We start from the raw sequence: 17,908 nt of genomic DNA on the forward strand, positions 1-17,908 counted from the left end.
CATGGCAAAAGGAGGGTAGCTTCATAGTAAGAAATTCCCAAGTGCAAGAGAAATTGTGAGTAGGCTTTGGCCAGTGTCTCAAAGAGGTAGAAAAGAAGAAACAGGAAAAGTTGTGCTGCTGTGGGAACTTCTTCAGCCAATAGCCTTTAAGATACCGGCCCACTTTGGGCATGGTCTCATGTACTATTAAGGCAGAGAGAAAGCATGTGCAGCTCTCTTTGCTGCTGGGTTGGGTTCCAGTTCCCAGAGCATGCAGAGGACTGCGGATCGCTACCCTTACTATGAGTTTATCCCAAATAAATAAAACTTTGTTATACCCTAGTCAGGGTTATTGTGGAACTCTTTGGTATGACTACTTTATGCTTTTCAGAGCTGCAAGGTGGCAGCCCCATAAGGGACTCTTTGAAGTAGGGGTTCTGGGAAGAAAAAGTCATTATTTCATCAAGAGAGTAATTACTCTTTCTATCTCGTTAGCATGGTTCTAAGTTAACCAGCTTTCTTGAGGGATGGTTTCTTGGCCAGGTTTGGCAGGCCCAAATTGATTCACTAAGTAAAGAGATAACAGTATGAAATGTCCTAATCTTCAGAGCAGATTAGAATGTCATGTCTCCATTCAAGGCTCGAGATGTTCTGGTCTTTTGGACTGGCCTTAAGGAGTGACAAATCCGATGTTTATCTTTTTGGTGTTACCAGAGAAAGAACAGAGGAATCCAAAGCTTCAAATGCCTTCATGGCTACGGTAGCCACCCCCATACTAGGGGCAACCCTAAAATCATTTAGGGACTGGACCAGGGATTTGGAGCCCAGAACTACTTCTGATATTTCTGACCTCCAACTATGACAGGGCCAAGGATATTTCTGAAAAAAAAAAAAAAAGTTCATTTTGGGATCCTCTTCCCCTAAACTACCTTCCCTATTTCTATCTCCTGTCCTTGTGATGATCACATTTTCAGGTGAATCATGTTCTTTATAAAGTTGCTGAAGCAGGCAGCTTCCCAAAGGGCATTTTTGTGCCCAAGTAGCTGACTACCTATCTGATTAACTCTTACAGAAGCGAACAATAGCATGTCTTTGTTCAATATAAGCAAACCTTTGTTCATTATAAGGTAGATAGTAATCCCATAGCTGTTCAGACTCTCATGCCTCCACCCAGGGCCAGAGGTCAACTCAGGTCCCATTCTTTTTACAACATAGTAATAATAAATACATTTAAAAAATCACGTAACAGAGTAGATTAAAATAACTAAAAAAAAACCCCAAATTTATAAAATACCCATGTTATAATGGGAAGAAATAACCTTCCCGTAAGAAATCTCAGGAAAACCCTCCCTCCATTTTCCTCCCTTTCAGATAGTATTCTAAATATTGAGGAGGGGAAATTTTGATACTTTTTTCTCCTTGAAGTTAGTGTCACCAGAGCCACAGGAGAGGAGGTCCAAGCTGATTATGACAGAGGGATACTTCAAGTGCTGTCAAACCTGCTAATGTCTAAATGCTAAGTGTCATGAGTGTCCTATGCCAGAAACATAGACAAAAACATTGATATCTTTACACAAGATCTTCATTTATTAAATAGCAGATTTAATTAAAATTCAATTAAATTTAATTAAAAATTAAAATTCAGAGTTTTGTAGTTTCATTGGCAGCTATTTGCCAAATGTTCATGTTTTCCTTGGTAATCCTGACTGAGGCTTATCTTCTACTCTCAGATCATACAATAAATGTATCTACATATACATCAATTACAGTATGTGTTATATGAGGGCTGGCTTGTTGGGGTATCTGTCCCGCTCACAGCAGGCAGGCCCCAAAGAAAATCATACCTAGGACTCCATAAGGTTATAAACTGATTGGCCCATTAGATCAGGCTCCTTATTAGTCCTTGTAACTTACATTAATCCATTATCATTACCTATGTTAGCACATGGCTTCGTACCTTTTTCAGCTGGGCAAGTTACATGTTGCCTCTTCAGTGGTCTGTGCAGGAGTGGCGAGAGAGCTTTCTGTGTCCCAGAAAACTCCCAGTCTCTTTGCTCCACCCCTACTTCCTGTCTGGCTTTTCCGCCTATACGGCCTGCCTGGCCAATCAAGTGTTTTATTAAAATATGATTGACAGAATACAGACAATTCTCCCACACCAAGTATGTCTTCAAAGAGAAGTGGACAACAACAGAGTTCAGAGGGTTTTATTGGGATGATAGAAATGTAGTTTGTTTTGATGCTAAAATAAACGCCTGAGCTTTAGGAAAGATGTTGGAGCCAGCTGTCTGGAGTGCCACTGTTTAAATAGGAAGCTATAGGAGTGAGTTTAGTTAGTTCAGTGAGGACAAAGAGTGGGATCTCGGTCCAGATGAAGGAATGGATGGATGGTGCAGACAGGAGACTAGAAGGTGGGCAGTTGGAGTTGAGTAAACCACGGCAACAGTGGTGCCTCAGCTGAGTTGAAGCCCCAGGGACAGGCAGAGGAGTTCTTTGTCAATCAGCTCCGACCCCCAGAATGGTCAGATGACAGATTTGTGGGGGTTGTTGCCATCACAGCACTAGGTATCGGTCTCCGAGTCCAGGTGAGGAAGTTACACTCTTTTCTTAGTTTGATGTGTTCAATTAAGTTCTTCCATCTGGTTTCCTGATAAGATTGTAACAATCCCATGTGCTGTTACAGTTTCAATTTGCCCCGATAAAGTCATAGGATGGCAATCTTTCTACTCCAAGCTGTAAGCCATTTGTTAGTGCTGTGTTCATGTGTCCACCCTGGTGCAGGCATTTCCCATCCTCAAAATGGAGTTGAAAGCTGCTCTTACGATTCTTAGCAACATTTAAAAAACAAAGCAAAACCACCCAACTACTTTTACAGAAGATGAAGGAGTTAAAAGTATGGCCGCTGGGATTAAAGGTGTGCATCACCACCGCGCCTGGCTCTGACCTTAGGTTCTTAAAAGGTTTCTTATCTTTTCTCTCCCCCACCACATCCAAATCACTCTGTAGACCAGGCAGGCCTCGAACTCACAGAGAGCCGCCTGTGTCTGCTTCCCGAGGGCTGGGATTAAAGGCGTGCATTACCGCGGCACTGCTGACCTTAGGTTTCTAACCATCCAAAAAGTGCCTATCACAAATAATTGCAACACAAACATGTTAGTCATCCTTATCACACCTCTCCTACCCACTTTCTGTTTCTAAACTTCTATCTGTGGATTTCATTACCTTCTGTGGTCTTTTTGTTTTGTTTCCTGAGGCAGGGTTTCTCTGTGTAACCTTGGCTGTCCTGGAACTCACTTTGTAGACCAGGTTGTCCTCGAACTCACAAAGACCCTCCTTCTCTGCCTCCCAAGTGCTGAGATCAAAGTCGTGTGCCACCATCACCCGGCACCTACTGCAGTCTTACTTCTTACAGTAAAGTAACTGCCACCATTACGGAGATACCCTTACGACTACATGGATTTAAGTGGGCAATCTCGTAAAGGCTTCTGCACCAGCTGAAGGGTCGCCTGCGGGTGGAGTGGGAAGCATCCCCTATACTCGTCCGCAGCTCCCCAAAGCTCAAGCTGCAGCTAAGCTAGCTTTGCTTATCCTACTTTTCCCTCGGCGCGCCTGACTCTACAGTGCGGCCTTGCCCGTGCCTCTCCATAGTGCCACAGTATCCAAAAGAGAGGCGCAATTCCGTGCCATACCCAGCTAATCTCTCCATTTCCTCCTCCCAGGAGCCTTCCTACCGCCCGCCCTCCTCCAGTCGCATCACAGGAAGCGCGCCTCCGCCGACGTCAAGACGTCTGTCTCCGCCCCTGCGCACGTACGTAGCAGGCGCTGGGGGCGGAGGGAGGGTAGCGCGCCGCTCTGGGCGCACTCCGGTTGGAGAGCGTGGGCACGGTCGGGAGCGGGTTCCCGGATGTCGGCCTCCCGCAAGCCCCGCCCCGCCCCGCCCCGCGCTCGCTCCGCCCTCTGCGCGCCCTGTTCCGTGCCTTGAGGTTGCGGTCAGCAGCGAGCCGCTGCAGCGAGTCAGGGCCGTCCGTGTGCGTGAGTGAGGCTGCAACCCTCTCCACCCTCCGACGCCTCTCCAGCCCGGACTCTGCCCGCCTCGCTCCGGGTCCAGGCCCCGTTGCACCCCAGCCGGCGCCGGACAGCCAGCCGCCGTCGCCGCGTCCCGCGGAACCCACAGCCGCCGCCCGCCGCCAGCGCCGCCCGCCGAGCAAGATGGTGAGACCTGGGCTCCCGGGTCGGGCGAGGGAGGGCCCGGCGCTTTCTTCTCGGGAGAAAAGAATTGCGGATGCCGGGCTCGAGGTCTACGGCCGCCTGTGCGCCCCCGGGCCCTGCGCGCTCCATGGCCTCGGCAAACTGCAAGGCCTCTTTGCAAGCCCCCCAGCTCCGGCTCGCCTCCGGGCCTCCGCGCGCCCCCGCCCCCCTGCAAGCGCTGGCCGTCTCGGCGCCCCGAGCCTTGCCACCCCCACTCTCCGGCGACCGGGAGGCCTCCGAGCGCCCCGAGCCTCGCCGCCCCCAGGGCTCCGATCGCCAACAGCGCCGCCGCCCCCGGGCTCTTAAGCCTGTGGGCCTCCGCGCAACCCCTACCCGCAGTCTTGCTCGGCCTTTGCTGAACTCCTGCCCCGTGGGTCTGCCCACTCCCTCTCCTCTTCCAGGTGGAGCCCACTTTCCACCCCCAGATTTCGGTTTCCAGGTTGGGGATTCTGAAATCCTGTGCAAATGATAGTGTGCGGCAAATGGCGCTTTATGTAAGACCCACTTCTCCAGAGTTGTGTTTCCTCCCACTCACTCTGCATTTTCCAGCAATGAGCCTTGGCAGGAATCCTTCTACTTTCTTGCCTTCGTTCGTTTTCGTATTTATCTCGCTGCTGTATGCAACTTGAGGGGCTTTCTTTCGCGGCTGCTTTTACTCTGCATTGGTGGACCTGAAAGGGCCAGCGTGTATATTCGTTGAGGCACGGAGCTTCTTGGCCCTAGAGACACTGTTAATGTCTTCTTAGTGGGTTTTTTGTTTGTTTTGTTTTGTTACCTTTGTTTGTCCGACTGCTTGGGGCAGTCGTTTTTGAACCATGGCGATTTAAATTTTCCTTTGCTTACTTTCACATTAATCCCTAGGTGGAATTCACCATGTAGTGTTTCTGGCTGACGCTAGGGGTGTGCCTCCTGCCTGTCACCCAACAGCCAAGAAATCTATGACGCCTTTAGCTTGTTACCTTACTGGTTCTGTAGCTCCGCTTGGCCCTTGTTTCCTCTTTGCAATCAAGAATTGTGTTCGCAGAAGAACGTAGCCGCATTGCACGTATGTGTCAGTTATCCAAACACGACCTTGGATTGAAACACTTTGTGTAAAAGTCTTTGAATACTTAAAGCATTTCAGACTGACTTGGGGGCTCTTGCCCCCTTTAATTGTACAATATGGTCTCTTTTATGTAAGATTTAAATGATTCAAATGCAGGTCAGAGAAGAGATTGTTTACTGCCATTGAAAATCAGTTAGGGGGTCGAGATGAGAGAAAGTGAAGTTAAAATAGTCAAGTAAGAGCTAACTTGTATTTAAAATGTAGGGCTTATTGGCATGTTAGGAGCAGCTTCAATGACTGGTATTTGGGTATGTTGAAGAATATTTTTTCTTAATTTGGGAAGTAGTTTGGATGACTTGGGTCTTTGAAGGTTACAAAACTTAGGCTTTTTCAGACCCTTATAGGACGTTTAGAAAGATCATATCTGTTCATAATACAGTTGTCGTAGTTTGAAGTTAGGAATTTCTCTCTCTCTCTCTCACTCTCTTTCTCTATATATATATGTTTGTATAGGTTTGAGTCAGTATTTCTTTCTGTAGCCTAGGTTGACCTGCAGCTCATTGCTAGCCTGCTTCAGCATTCTTGTCTCTTGAGTTGTATACCATCACCCTATGGCAGAGTAGCAGACGAGAAGGCCCAGTTGTTTCTCTTCCCTTCTGGCCGCCCCTACTTCAAATGGATGCCTTAAGGCGGTTGTGTAGTTTATGCTTTGTAGCATCGATAAACCTGCCAAATTGGGGTATTATATAGCCACAGAGTAACTGAAGCTAAGAAATACAACATGACTTGGGGGCTGGCCAGATACCTCAGCAGGTAAAGGAATGAACCCTGTGACTTTGGGGGCTTAATAGAACTTTGTGCAGATTTATTTGCAGATCATTGGCCGCTGCGGTGATTTTAAAAAAAAAAATAATATTTTTAATTTTAACTGTGTCTATGTGGGAAGAAGGGTATGTGTGCAAGAGGACAGGTGCCATAGGAGGCCAGAAGAGGCTGCCAGAGCCCCCCCTGGATTCGGAGATACTCGCAGTAGTGGTTTCCCACATGGGTGCTGGAAACCAAACCCAGTTTATCTGCAAGCGCAGTGTGTCTCCAGCTCTCTCATTTTTTTTTTTTTTTATTTGAACTTGTATTGCTGGTACTGAAGATTAAATTTAGGGCTCTGTGTGCTGCTTGTTCTTTACCCCAGCTGTTTCCTCAACCCATTGACTCCTAAGTTCCTTATTTTCTTGTGCCTCTCTGTGTTTTCGAGTCATTTGCAGTATTTTAAGATGCACTTTATCATAGTTTCAGGTCATTAGTTCCTTGGTCTTTTCAGCTCCCTTTGAAACTTTCCCGATTCCCATTTGCCTTGTTTCCCATCCAGTTCTGTCCTAACTAGCCTATCTTGCTGGGATCCTCGTAGTATTAGTTTGGAAATAACAAGACCATGTAGGTAACGTGATTTGGCCATATGGAACACTGACTAACTGAAAATATGATGGGCTTCACAGTGATCTGGTTAGTATCCTAGGTGGAACCTCCTTCAGAAAATCTTTATTAGTCTTAGTGGGTGCCATGGAATTGTTACGTTTTCAGAATAGTTTTTATAGCTTTAATTTGTTATCACTGATCAAATTAGAAAGTCAAAGGGTTTGAATTTCCTGTGGAATTTTGTGTGTGTGCTTGCTTGTGCACACGTGTCAGTTCACATGCTTGTGGAGGCCAGGGGTGGATGGATTTTGGGTGCCTTCCTCAGGTGCCACTTATTCCCCCCCCATCTCCCCCAGACAGGCTCCCTCACTGAGCCTGGAGCTTCCTGATTGGTCTGTGTGGCCAGTGAGCTCCAGGGACTCCTGTCCCTGTGTTCTCAGCACCAGCATTAGAGGTGTGTTCTTTTACCACCTGGCTTTTTATCCAAATGCTGGGAGATCAGAACTCAGGCCCCAACCTTGTGTGCCTGCCTACTGACTGTCCCCAGCCTCTGAAGGCTCATTTCTGTCAAGTGCTTTGTTTGCTTTAAAAGCAGCCCGTTTCAGCCTGGCTTGGTGAAGCACACCTTGTAGCCCAGCTCTTGGGAGCCAGAGTCAGGCTGATGTTATTTTGAGGTCAGACTGGTCTACCTAGCAAGTTGCAGGCAGTTGGGCTATAGCAACCCCACTTCCTCCACTAGTCAGTCTATCCCTGCCTTCATTCTATTTGAATTTAAAACTGAGAACAATGTAGGTTAGATGTATTATAAGATCTGTGAGGACAGGGCCCCTCAGAAGTTTTCCTACATTCAGGTGGTTTGTATCTTTAGATTTGGGCTTTATCTGCATCCCAGTGGGTACAGGTACAAGCCTAATGACATGAGTTAGATTTCACACCCATATGGTGTGAGAGAACTGATACCTGACATTTGTTTTTGGACTGGCAATGCAGCTCCCAGCCCACCATACACATAAACAAAATCAGTACTATGGGTTTTGTTGTGGGTATGCATATGAGCATTGTCATAAGTTTTAAGACAATTTTCAATTTCAAAGAGATTTATTTCTCAGTCATTTTTAGCTTTTTACTTAAAGTTTCCATTTTCACAAACTGTGTATGTGTGAATCTGTTTTATTGTCAATAGAGTTAAAATTGATTCACGTTTGGAGGAGACAGTGTCTCCTCTCATTATGTCCCGTCATTGATGAGAAACTTAAAATGCATCAGGAGGGGGTCAGGGAGTTGCCTCAGAGGTCAAGAGCACTGGCTGCCCCTCCAGAGGTCATGAGTTCAAGTCCCATCAACCACATTGTGGTTCACAGCCACCTGTAATGAGTGTAATGAGATCTAGTACCTTTTTCTGTTGTGCAAGCATACATGCAGGAAGAACATTGTATACATAATAAAAAATGATGTTTAAAAATTGTGTCAAGCTATGAGATACAGAAGCCAGCTAAAAACCATTCAGCAATGAGAAGGATGAGCAATATGGAAGAAGGAAGTACAGACAGGGAAGCAGGATGAGTATGTCAGGCTGGGCTAAGAGAAGCAAGGCTGCCTGGACACGAGTCTGGGTACCAACGGATATTTGGAGCCGTAGTCTGTGGTCACTGCTTACTGTTGTCTTTGTTGTAGAAGATACTAAATTAAGTTTTCTTGCCTCGTGTAAGTAGGAAACATAAGACATGTCAGTGGTTTGAAATAGCGTGTGATGTATTGCAAGTAATGTAAACAAAACCTGACAGAAATTGAGCAAAGAACACAATGAATTAGAAATTAGAGAAAGCTTTGTGACATAGAGGTTCGTGCTAGGTCTAAAGATGATTGGGCCTGCAGAAGGCGGATGTGATGGCACCTAGGAGAAGGAGATGTTTCATAGCCTGGAGGTGGGAAGAGAGGATCTATGTACAATAGGGATTCTCAAGTGTGGTTCTGAGACCAGCAGGGCTGGTTATCGGGAAGCTTGGTGTGTGCGACCCTAGGTCAGCCTGGCAAGGAGCCAGAACTTTAGTTATTATAGGTCTTCAGGTAATCATGATGCTAACATTTGAGAACCGCTGCTTAGAGACTGTTACTTATCTAAATTGTAGTTGGGTCTGATAATCTACTTAGCACTAACAACGTAAACGTTGAAATGATTGTTATCTCTAAGCAGTGTCAAAGTGGGTAAACAGTGGTGGTTATGGAGTATGGTGTGTGCTTTCAACAAACTTAGGGTGCTGTAAGAGTGATGGGGGGTAAGTAACTCAGATTAGAGTGGGAGTCATTAGCTTCCTGCAGAACTGTCTTAAAAGGACTAATGGTCAGTTGGTGGGGGGAAGGGGCACTCCATAGGAAGCTATGTTCACAGTCGTGGAGTCATGAACAAACGAGACCAGTCAGATACAGGAAGTACAGATGGACCCTGACATTGGTTTCTCTCGGGATTTTTTAATTTTATAGGAGCATGGCATGTTCAGTAGATACCATACTTTTATTAAGCATGCATTAAACTGTAACAATTATTTGTTTCACTCTGTAGATAATATTCAACAAATTGAACTAGTCGTTCACTTTATTGTAAAATAGGCTTTGTGGTTTTGCTTGGCTGTAGGCAGGCTAGGCTGGGTCACAGTGTTCAATAGATTAGATTGTTAAATGTGTGTTTGAGATTTATGATACTTTCACCTTATGTCCAATAGGTTTGTAAGTCAGTTAACTCCATGGAAAGTTGAGAAACAGCTGAGTTGAGCATGGCTGTAGAGTAGGGGAGGGGAGAGATGTGAGAAAAATTATACTAGATCTTTAGAGGTATGTCCTCTTAAATACATTGTAAACCATTGCTTTAAGAACTTAAGTTGTACTTCTTTATTTTAAGTGCCTTGCTATTTTGCTTACACATAAGTCTGTGGGTGTCAGGTCCCCTGAAGCTGAAGTTATAGACAGTTGTGAGCTGCTATGTAGGTGCTGGGTATTGAACCCGGGTCCTCTGGAAGAGCAGCTAGTGCTTTTAACCTCTGAACCCTCTCTCCAGCCCTAGAAGGACATTTTTTCTTAAAAAATTGATTTAAAAGAGGGATTACTTTCTAGTTATTTGGTTATTTTAATAAGTCATTCTAGGTTTGAGAATTAAGAAATACATAAAACTGAAGCAGCCACTGTGGTGATCAGAATGGAAGTTGTTGAGAAAAGCTCACAGTAGAAGCTGCTTTTCCCAGGTAAGAAATGCTCGGTGAGCAAAGGTGTGTGCTGCCTAAAAATGCAAGCCTGCCCTCGGAGTTCATCCTGGTGGAAGGAGAGCACCAACACCGGAGCTGTCCTCTGGCTCCTCATGTGCATGGTGGTGGGCACACACACGCACACATATGTGAATAAAAATAAACATTGAAAAGCTAGGACTACCAGGATTCAGCCACACTGCTCTTGAGTGAGCAGAGTGACAGAATATGAGGCAGCATGTTAGAGATGCTTACGTATGTTTACTCCGCATTTTTCACAGTGGTCAATATGCTGACGGCCTGTGTGCTCATCAGCCATGGAGTGAGCAACAGAAGTGTGGCCTGTACACACGGTGACGTTTCACTCGGCCGGAAAGGAGAATAGAGTTGGGTTATTTGTAGGGACGTGTGGGTAGAATTGGAGCTTGTCATGTTAAGCTGACAGCTCGTTTTAGGTAAGTACGTTTCATACATGGAATAAAGATTTCAATCAGTGACTCTCAGCCTTCCTGTTGCTGCGATCCTTTAATACGGTTCCTCATGTTGTGGTGACCCCGACCATAAAATTATTTCATTACTACTTCATTACTGTAGTTTTGCTACTGTTAGCAGTCGTAATGTTAATACCTGATGTGCGACCCCAATGAAAGGGTCATTTGACCCGAAAGGGGTCATGACCCACAGGTTGAGATGCACTGGGCTTGAGTGACTGTGCATACATATAGATGGCATGGGAGTTAGAAGGGAGGCAGGTTGGGAAGAAGAGGATTGGTTAAGATGAATGAAATATGTGAGCAAGTATTGCAAAGATATTTCATGCAGCCTAAATAAGTACCAAGTATAAAATGACATAGAAGTAATTGCAGTAATTTATTTGAGAAGTGTCTTAGGGTTATGACAGCTGTGACGAAACACCGTGACAAAAGTCAGTTTGGGGAGGCTTATACTTCCACATCACCATTCCATCGGAGGAGGAAGTCAGGACAGGAACTCAAGCAGGGCAAAAGCGTGGGGGCAGGAGCTGATGCAGGGCCATGGAAGAGGAGTGCTGCTTACTGGCTTGCTCCTCACGACTTGTCAGCCTGCTTTCAAACAGCACCCGGGACCCACCCAGGAGTAACAATATTAGAACGGACTGGGCCCTCCCACATCTCCCAGTAATTGAGAAAATGTCTAAAGGCTTGCTGATAGAGCCCCATCTATGGAGGCATTTTCTCAGTGGAGACTTCCTTCTCTCAGATGCCTCCAGCTTTATCAGATTGTCATAAAACAGCACAGGTAAGGACCTGAAAGAATACAGTAATAGTGAGGCTGGAAAGGCAGGACTAGATGTATATGCATTTAGGCAGAGGACAGGGGCTGAGTACTAGCGAATCCTGCCTTTATGACTAGGTAGGTGGAATGTCTGTCAAATTCAAGAACATGTTTGAGTGCCTTTAAGGGTTTAGCTCTGTGCTTGAGTTTTAGGAGGGGTGCTAGAAACTTGGGTTCTTAGAAACCTGCCCAGATACCTGTTTTACCTGTAGTGTTATCATTTAGTAATGTTTGTAATACTGTGTTACAGAACTCTTAAGTTCTGTAGGACAAAGTCTGAAATACTAAATTGTCCCGCGCTACCGTCTCGCCAGCAAGAACCACGCGGTACACATAGGATCCTTCTGCAGAAAAGCTTTATGTCTCTTGGGAGCTAGAGCATAAGCCACATGGCGGAGACCCAGATAAGATGGAACCCATCCCTTATAAAGGAAACAGACCCTGCTCTGGACGTGTCATTCCTCGATTGGTCAACTGCTCCCAGTCCCAGGTGAAACCTCGGGAGTAGGCAGGGACGCAGCGGTAGAGAGTTACAAAGCACGTGCGCTGAGATTAAAGGCGTGTGCCGCCACACCTTGGGGTCACAGAGGTCAATCTCTACCTTTGTTCCTAGAAGCAATGGAGAATGTGGTCCGGCCCTCCACACTAAATGCCTGCTGCTTCTGTTCTTTCAGTTTTATAATACATAATTTATACCCCCATTACCCTCCCTTATTCCCTTCTCCCTCCCACCAAGCCCCTCTTGACAACAAGCCTCCTTCCCTCCCTCCTGCTCCCTCCTTGCCTTCCTTCCAGTACATTTAATTAGGGTTGCCTGCATAAGCATATGGGGGGTATTTACTTGAGCACAGCCACTTAGCAGTGGCTGCAGTACTGAGGAATACATCTTCCTCTTGCCCATCTACCATGAACTGCTTATAACTGCTCGGGGAGGACTAGGGCTTTATATCTTTTCTTTTGTTAGCACAATCACTAATAAAGATTAGAAGCTGGGCTTGGTGACACACACCTTTAATCCCAGCACTCAGAAGACAGAGGTAGACAGATCTCTGAGTTCAGGACCAGCCTGCTCTACATAGTGAGTTCTAGGCCACAGGGTTCTGTAGAGACACCTTGTGTCAACAAGGGGAGAAGGTTTGATGAAACATAACTTAAAGTAGGTGATGAGGGTTATGTAAATTTTCTGTGTGATTATAATTTTTTCCTTCCTAATAACAATAGAATTTCATCTCTCAGTCATGGCGAGTCTGTCAGGGACACTGGTGTATGCTGGCTGTGCCTCTGGCTGCGGCTCTGCCTATACCACTTTTCTGCTTCTTATTTCACGCACCTCACTTCGTAAGGCTTCAGTACCCTGATTTCAGTTCCTGAGTTGCAACAGTGCTCAGTAGCCCAGGGTGGCTACTGTATGTGTCTTCCTGAGGCTGAGTGACTTGTGGAGAAAAGCCTGCTACGGTTCTTGCTGTGTCCGTGTGGTGGACGGTATCACAGGAGGGAGTGAACGTGTGCAGGCTTGGACCCCTTCCTCCTATAAAGCCTCCGGTCCCCGCATAGGGAGCCTGCTCTTATGCTTTCTCACAGGCTGTACTTGGAAATGTTAACACACTGCTCTGGTGGCTGAGTTTCAGCACAGGAGCCTCCACGAGGGGACATCTGTGCCCTGGCGTTCTGCTCCTTTCCCTTAGGCTCACCCTTCTCGTCCTGGAAGCCTTATCTGCTTAGCGTCCTGCAGAGCTCCAGATCTGGAGTCTGTTTGAATCTGGTGTAAATCAGCACATCAGTCATCCCCAAGCAAGTTAAATTCCTCTCCGAACTGTGAAATTGAGTCACACCCTTCTAGACACAGTGCTAGGTCCTACAGAATAGGCATGCCCATTCAAGCTTTGCGGCTTCGACATTTCTTCCAAATGGCCTAGTTTATGACATTTCAGTTCTGTCCAAATTCCATGAAATCCTAGAACATTTCTGTGTTCCTTGTAACAAAGGTGACTGTTGGCTCTGGTTTCAAGTACCTTTTCATTTGTGTTTCAGACCTCACCAGTATGGCTTTACCTGGATGCATTTCTTTTTTAAGCCTTATTTTTGTTCATAAGGCCCGAAGAGGGCCTCAGTCCCCTGGCGCTGGGATGGGAGCCATCTGTTGTTGCTGGGAACTGAACTTGGCTCTGTCAGCGTGCACAGCCGTCTTGCCAGCCTATCTTTGCATATTTCCACAGCATTGTAGGTAGGACCTCTTAATTACTGAGGAGTTCTGAGTTTTCCTTACAGTGCTCTCCTGAGCCGTCACCTACAGTAGTGAGGTTAATCCATTTATGAAGGCAGGCTTCTCAGCTAATATCTCTTTAAAGTCCTTTATAATACAATGACAGTTTCAGCCAAAGTTTAGGAGTGATATTCAATCCATAGTATTGTGTTCTACATCGCAGAAGTTTTCTTAGGTAGTGCTGGTCTAGAATTGTTATGCATCTCATTTGAATTCTGGCTCTGTTTTTTCTTTCTTTCTTTCTTTCTTTCTTTTTTCTTTTTCTTTTTTTTCTTTTTTCTTTTTTTTTAGCATTGTGATCCTGAATAAATGTCATAAGTGCATTAGACTTCTACCTAAAATAGGAAAACACCGCTTCCAGTTGAGTCAGTCCACATTGTCTGGAAATCTAGTAGGGAGTCATTTAGTACATTTGGCTATTCATTCCTCTTTATACTGTGTGCCTTTCTGGAAAGTTAAGAGTTGTTTTCTTGTGGCTTCTGTGACTAGTTCTTCTGCTTGCTGTCCTGCCACTCTGACCATTGTTAGGATTTGTTTTTAGCCTTTCCTCTGGGTTTGGTCCAACACCCTTTTAGATCACGTTCCCGTTTTAAAGTTTCATGCATTATAAAGAGAAAAACTTCAATATAACCTGTAGAAGACTTCATAGCTATTTGCTGGTTTTTCTCTCATTAGAGAGGATCACTCTTCAGTGGAAATGGTCTAGTCGTGCTTTTTTCTCCACTTCCCTACATTCCAAGCTATTAGGCAAATTCCTCATGTTCAGTTCACCCAGTACTTATTTCTGGAACACAGATTGGCTTAGTACTGTCTGTAGACAAGGAAGTGAGTGACAGTGTCAGTATAAAAATTAATCTTTTTATGGCCGGGTGGTGATGTCGCACGCCTTTAATCCCAGCACTCGGGAGGCCGAGGCAAGCAGATCTCTCTGTGAGTTTGAGGCTGGCCTGGTCTATAAAAGCTAGTTCCAGGACAGGGACCAAAGCTACAGAGAAACCTTGTCTTGCAAAACCCCCAAATTAATTAATTAATCTTTTTTTCCCCACCAAGTAGTGGCTGCTGAATCGAGAGTATACTAATATGCATGAAAACAAACTGCCAAAGAATGTGGCGCCATGTCTGGTGCCGAAAAGCATAGTATCCTCTTTACTTAGGCTCCGTTCTCCCTGTGACTCGGTGTAGTCTTCTGTCTGTCAGAAGAATTGACTGCACGCTTCCACAGACGCTACAGAGCTATCCCATGTTTCCGCACATGCCTCCAGTTGCTCGTGTGTGCCTTTACAGATCTACTGGATTATTATCCACACAGTGGTAACTGTGTTTAGGATTTTTGTTTTTCTTAGTACTTTAGCAATAGAATTAAAGATTTTGAGTGTCTGCACCAAAGTCTACCTTCCATAGGCCAAGTTTGCACCTTCTGTGTCTAACGCAGGTACAACTACACATGCTAGGCAAGGACTCTGACTGAGCTCTATCTCTGGCTCGACCATGTTCATCTGTTCTTCTGTCTCCTGCCCTGCCTCTTTCCCCTACTTCCTTGCATTTGGGTTTTGTGTGTGTGTGTGTGTGTGTGTGTGTGTGTGTGTGTGTGTGTGACACCCTTGGCTGTCCTGAACCTCAATCTGTAGAGCAGACTGGCCTTGAACTCGCAGAGATCCATTTGCCTCTTCCTCCCAAGTGATGTAATTAAAGGTAGACCTTGTTATTTCCAATGTATAGTCTTATGAACATGAAGTAACACTTGGGAGGCAGAGGCAGGTGGATCTCTGAGTTCGAGGCCAGCCTGGTCTACAAGAGCTGGTTCCAAGACAGACTCCAAAGCTACAGTGAAACCCTGTCTTGAAAAATGAAAAAAAAAAAAAAAAAGAAAGAAAGAAAGAAAGAAAAGAACAAAAAACCACTACCAACAAAAGAACATGAAGTAAAAAGCTTTCAGCGTTTTGGGGGAGTGGGGTGAAAGGTATTAATGTGTTATGATAACAAAATATCCTATAATTTAGATCTGTTAAATGCCTCTTAATTCTTTTATCACATCGTATGGTCGCAGTTTCCTCTTGTGTATTATATCTGAAGTCAGTGTAGAGCTTTCAAGATTTTACCTTTAGTTCCTTCACTTATGTCTCCTAGTTCTCGTTTGGAAAGAAACTCTGATGTCTTTCTACCTTCAGTTAAAAGTCACTGCCGCGTCTCCTAGACCTAAACTTTAAACTCCTTTGCACAATATGTATGTTCTGGCCCACAGTTTCTTCCCGTTCTGATTCTTTAACCCAGTCAGGCTGTTTCTGAACTGTCTCATCCCTTTTCACTTTTTGGCTCTTTGTAGCCTTTTTCCCTGTCTGATTTGCCTTTCTCTTTGTTTGGTAAATTCTATGCCAGGGTCATTTTGTGAAAAACTACTCAATTCCCCCAAACAATTACATAACCTTCAAGGTGTGTATTAGGTACACTGGGAAAGTGAGCCCCAGAGGAAGGTATTGTTGATTCTGAAAGTTAGAGAAGTGTTCTGATTAAAGGTCATTACGTATTTAAATAGGGAGTTATGTGTAAGATTGTTTTTATTTATAAGTAGCAAATTTTTTCATTTCTTAGGAAACTCAAAATATGAATGGTAATTGCTTTCCATTTAAACTAATTTTGCTTTTTCTGAACAGTCTAGAAACAATTGTTGAACTGAGTATAATTCTAAATTTTTGATTTCATTGAGCAAACAATATTCACTTACTGCATACAGCAAGCATTGCCAGACACAAAGGTGGGGTGGGGAGCAGTAGAGATGCTCATAGCATAGAGGAGTCAGATCCCTAGAATGAAGAAAAGTATGAGATATGCTATAAGAAGTGCCACGGTGGGGTCTGTCTTAAGGCCGTGTTTCCGCTTGCCCAGTTTAACTTTATTTTGTTACATTGATTCTAGTCACATTACCCATGGAGTGTATAAAGTCAAGAAGTCTTAAGAGCCGAAAAACACTTCATTCTGTTACATAGTTTCTCTGAGTTTCAGGTGATACTCTGTAATGTACATGTGCTTTACAGCCTTGGCCTTGGGTTTTTTTTTCACTCTCCCTTTATAGCTATAAAATGCCCACTTGATTTCCAGGTGTGCATGCCTGCCAGTGTGTGTGTGTGTGTGTGTGTGTGTGTGTGTGTGTGTGTGTTCGTGTGTGTGTGTTCGTGTTTGTGCGTTAGCCTGCCTGCCTGCCTGCCTGTGTCTTAGTTACTTTTTCTGGTGCTCTGATGAAATACCTCAGCAGAGTCACAGTTAGGGAGAGCGGGTCCCTTTTGGTTCACAGACACAGTTGGTCTTGAAGGACTCAAGGCACAGGAGGCTGTTCAGGGAGAAGACAGCGGTAAGTGTGCTCAGCTAGCTTCTTCCTTTATGTCACCTGGGACACAAGCCTGGGAAACAGTGGCGATGTCACACACTTTGTGTGTGTGTGTGGGGGGGTTGGGGGTCTTTCCAAGTCACTTAATCTAATCAATGTAATTCTTCACAGGTGGTCACCAAAGGCTTGTCTCCTAGGCGATTCAGGCCCTGTCAAGTTAACAGTCAACACCAACATTCAAAAAGTGTGTGGTGTGTGTAGCAAAGTGTGGGTATATGTGCATATGTGCAGGCCGGAGGTTGACACTGCATGCTTGCCTGGATTGTTCTCCAGGTTAGATATCCAGACCTGGGGTCTCTCGGTAGAAGAACCTAGAGCTTCTCTATTGGACTAGTCAAGCTAGCCTAGCCAGCTTGCTAGGGATAACCCCCTTTTCCCTCCGCGTCTCTGCCTTCCAGGCACTGGGATTAGAGACTGGTTGCTATGCCCACCGAGTATGTGAATATTAGAAATCTGAACTCCAGTCCTCACACTGGGGCAGAGAGAGCTTTTTACTCCCTGAGGCATCTCTTCAGTCCACATAACCTGTTTCTGCTCAGTACGGTGATTATTGAAGTAGAAAATGTATCCCTTGGGTGTTTTTGTTTATAGGTATCAAGGTAGCTTCAACAATAAGGAATGTATTGTTTCACAGAATAAGAAACTCAGAGCCAGAGAGTTATGGGGTGGTTTAACAGTTTGCCGCTTTTGATTGCATAAACCATGTTTCCTAAGCTCTGCCTGCCAGGAGAGGACCCCTACTACCTCAGACACTGACAGAATGTGTTAGTGAGGGAAATCTTTGCTGCATGTCTCAAAGTAGGCTTTTTCCTTAGGTCTCTTTCTCCCTGGCTCTTCTACACAAGAAAAAAGACCCAGTTCATTATTCTGAGGGTTCAGTTCTTGTAACATGGTCCTAGCTTGCTTTCTGTCACCAAAGGCTAGGCCTTGAAAGAACTAACAGCTGCCTCTTTAATACTAGATGTTCTGAACTAAGCTCACTGATTACTGGTGAGCTAATAGTGAAAACTGTCTGGCTTTCAGTGTCC

General features: G+C 45.1%; 1 protein-coding gene across 1 annotated transcript in view; it reads left to right on the forward strand.

Moving 5' to 3' along the window:
* The first annotated feature begins 625 nt into the window (after positions 1-625).
* Positions 626-17,908, forward strand: part of Ppp3r1 (protein phosphatase 3 regulatory subunit B, alpha) — a 50,677-nt gene continuing 33,394 nt past the window's right edge. Inside the window, exons 1-2 of the mRNA XM_085692237.2 lie at positions 626-739; positions 3,823-4,191. Of these exons, the coding sequence (XP_085548363.2) occupies positions 626-739; positions 3,823-4,191 (483 nt within the window). The remainder of the gene's footprint in view (positions 740-3,822; positions 4,192-17,908) is intronic.

The sequence above is a fragment of the Myodes glareolus genome, chromosome 8 (assembly GCF_982192425.1).
Source record: "Myodes glareolus chromosome 8, mMyoGla1.1, whole genome shotgun sequence".
Classification (NCBI taxonomy): domain Eukaryota; kingdom Metazoa; phylum Chordata; class Mammalia; order Rodentia; family Cricetidae; genus Myodes; species Myodes glareolus.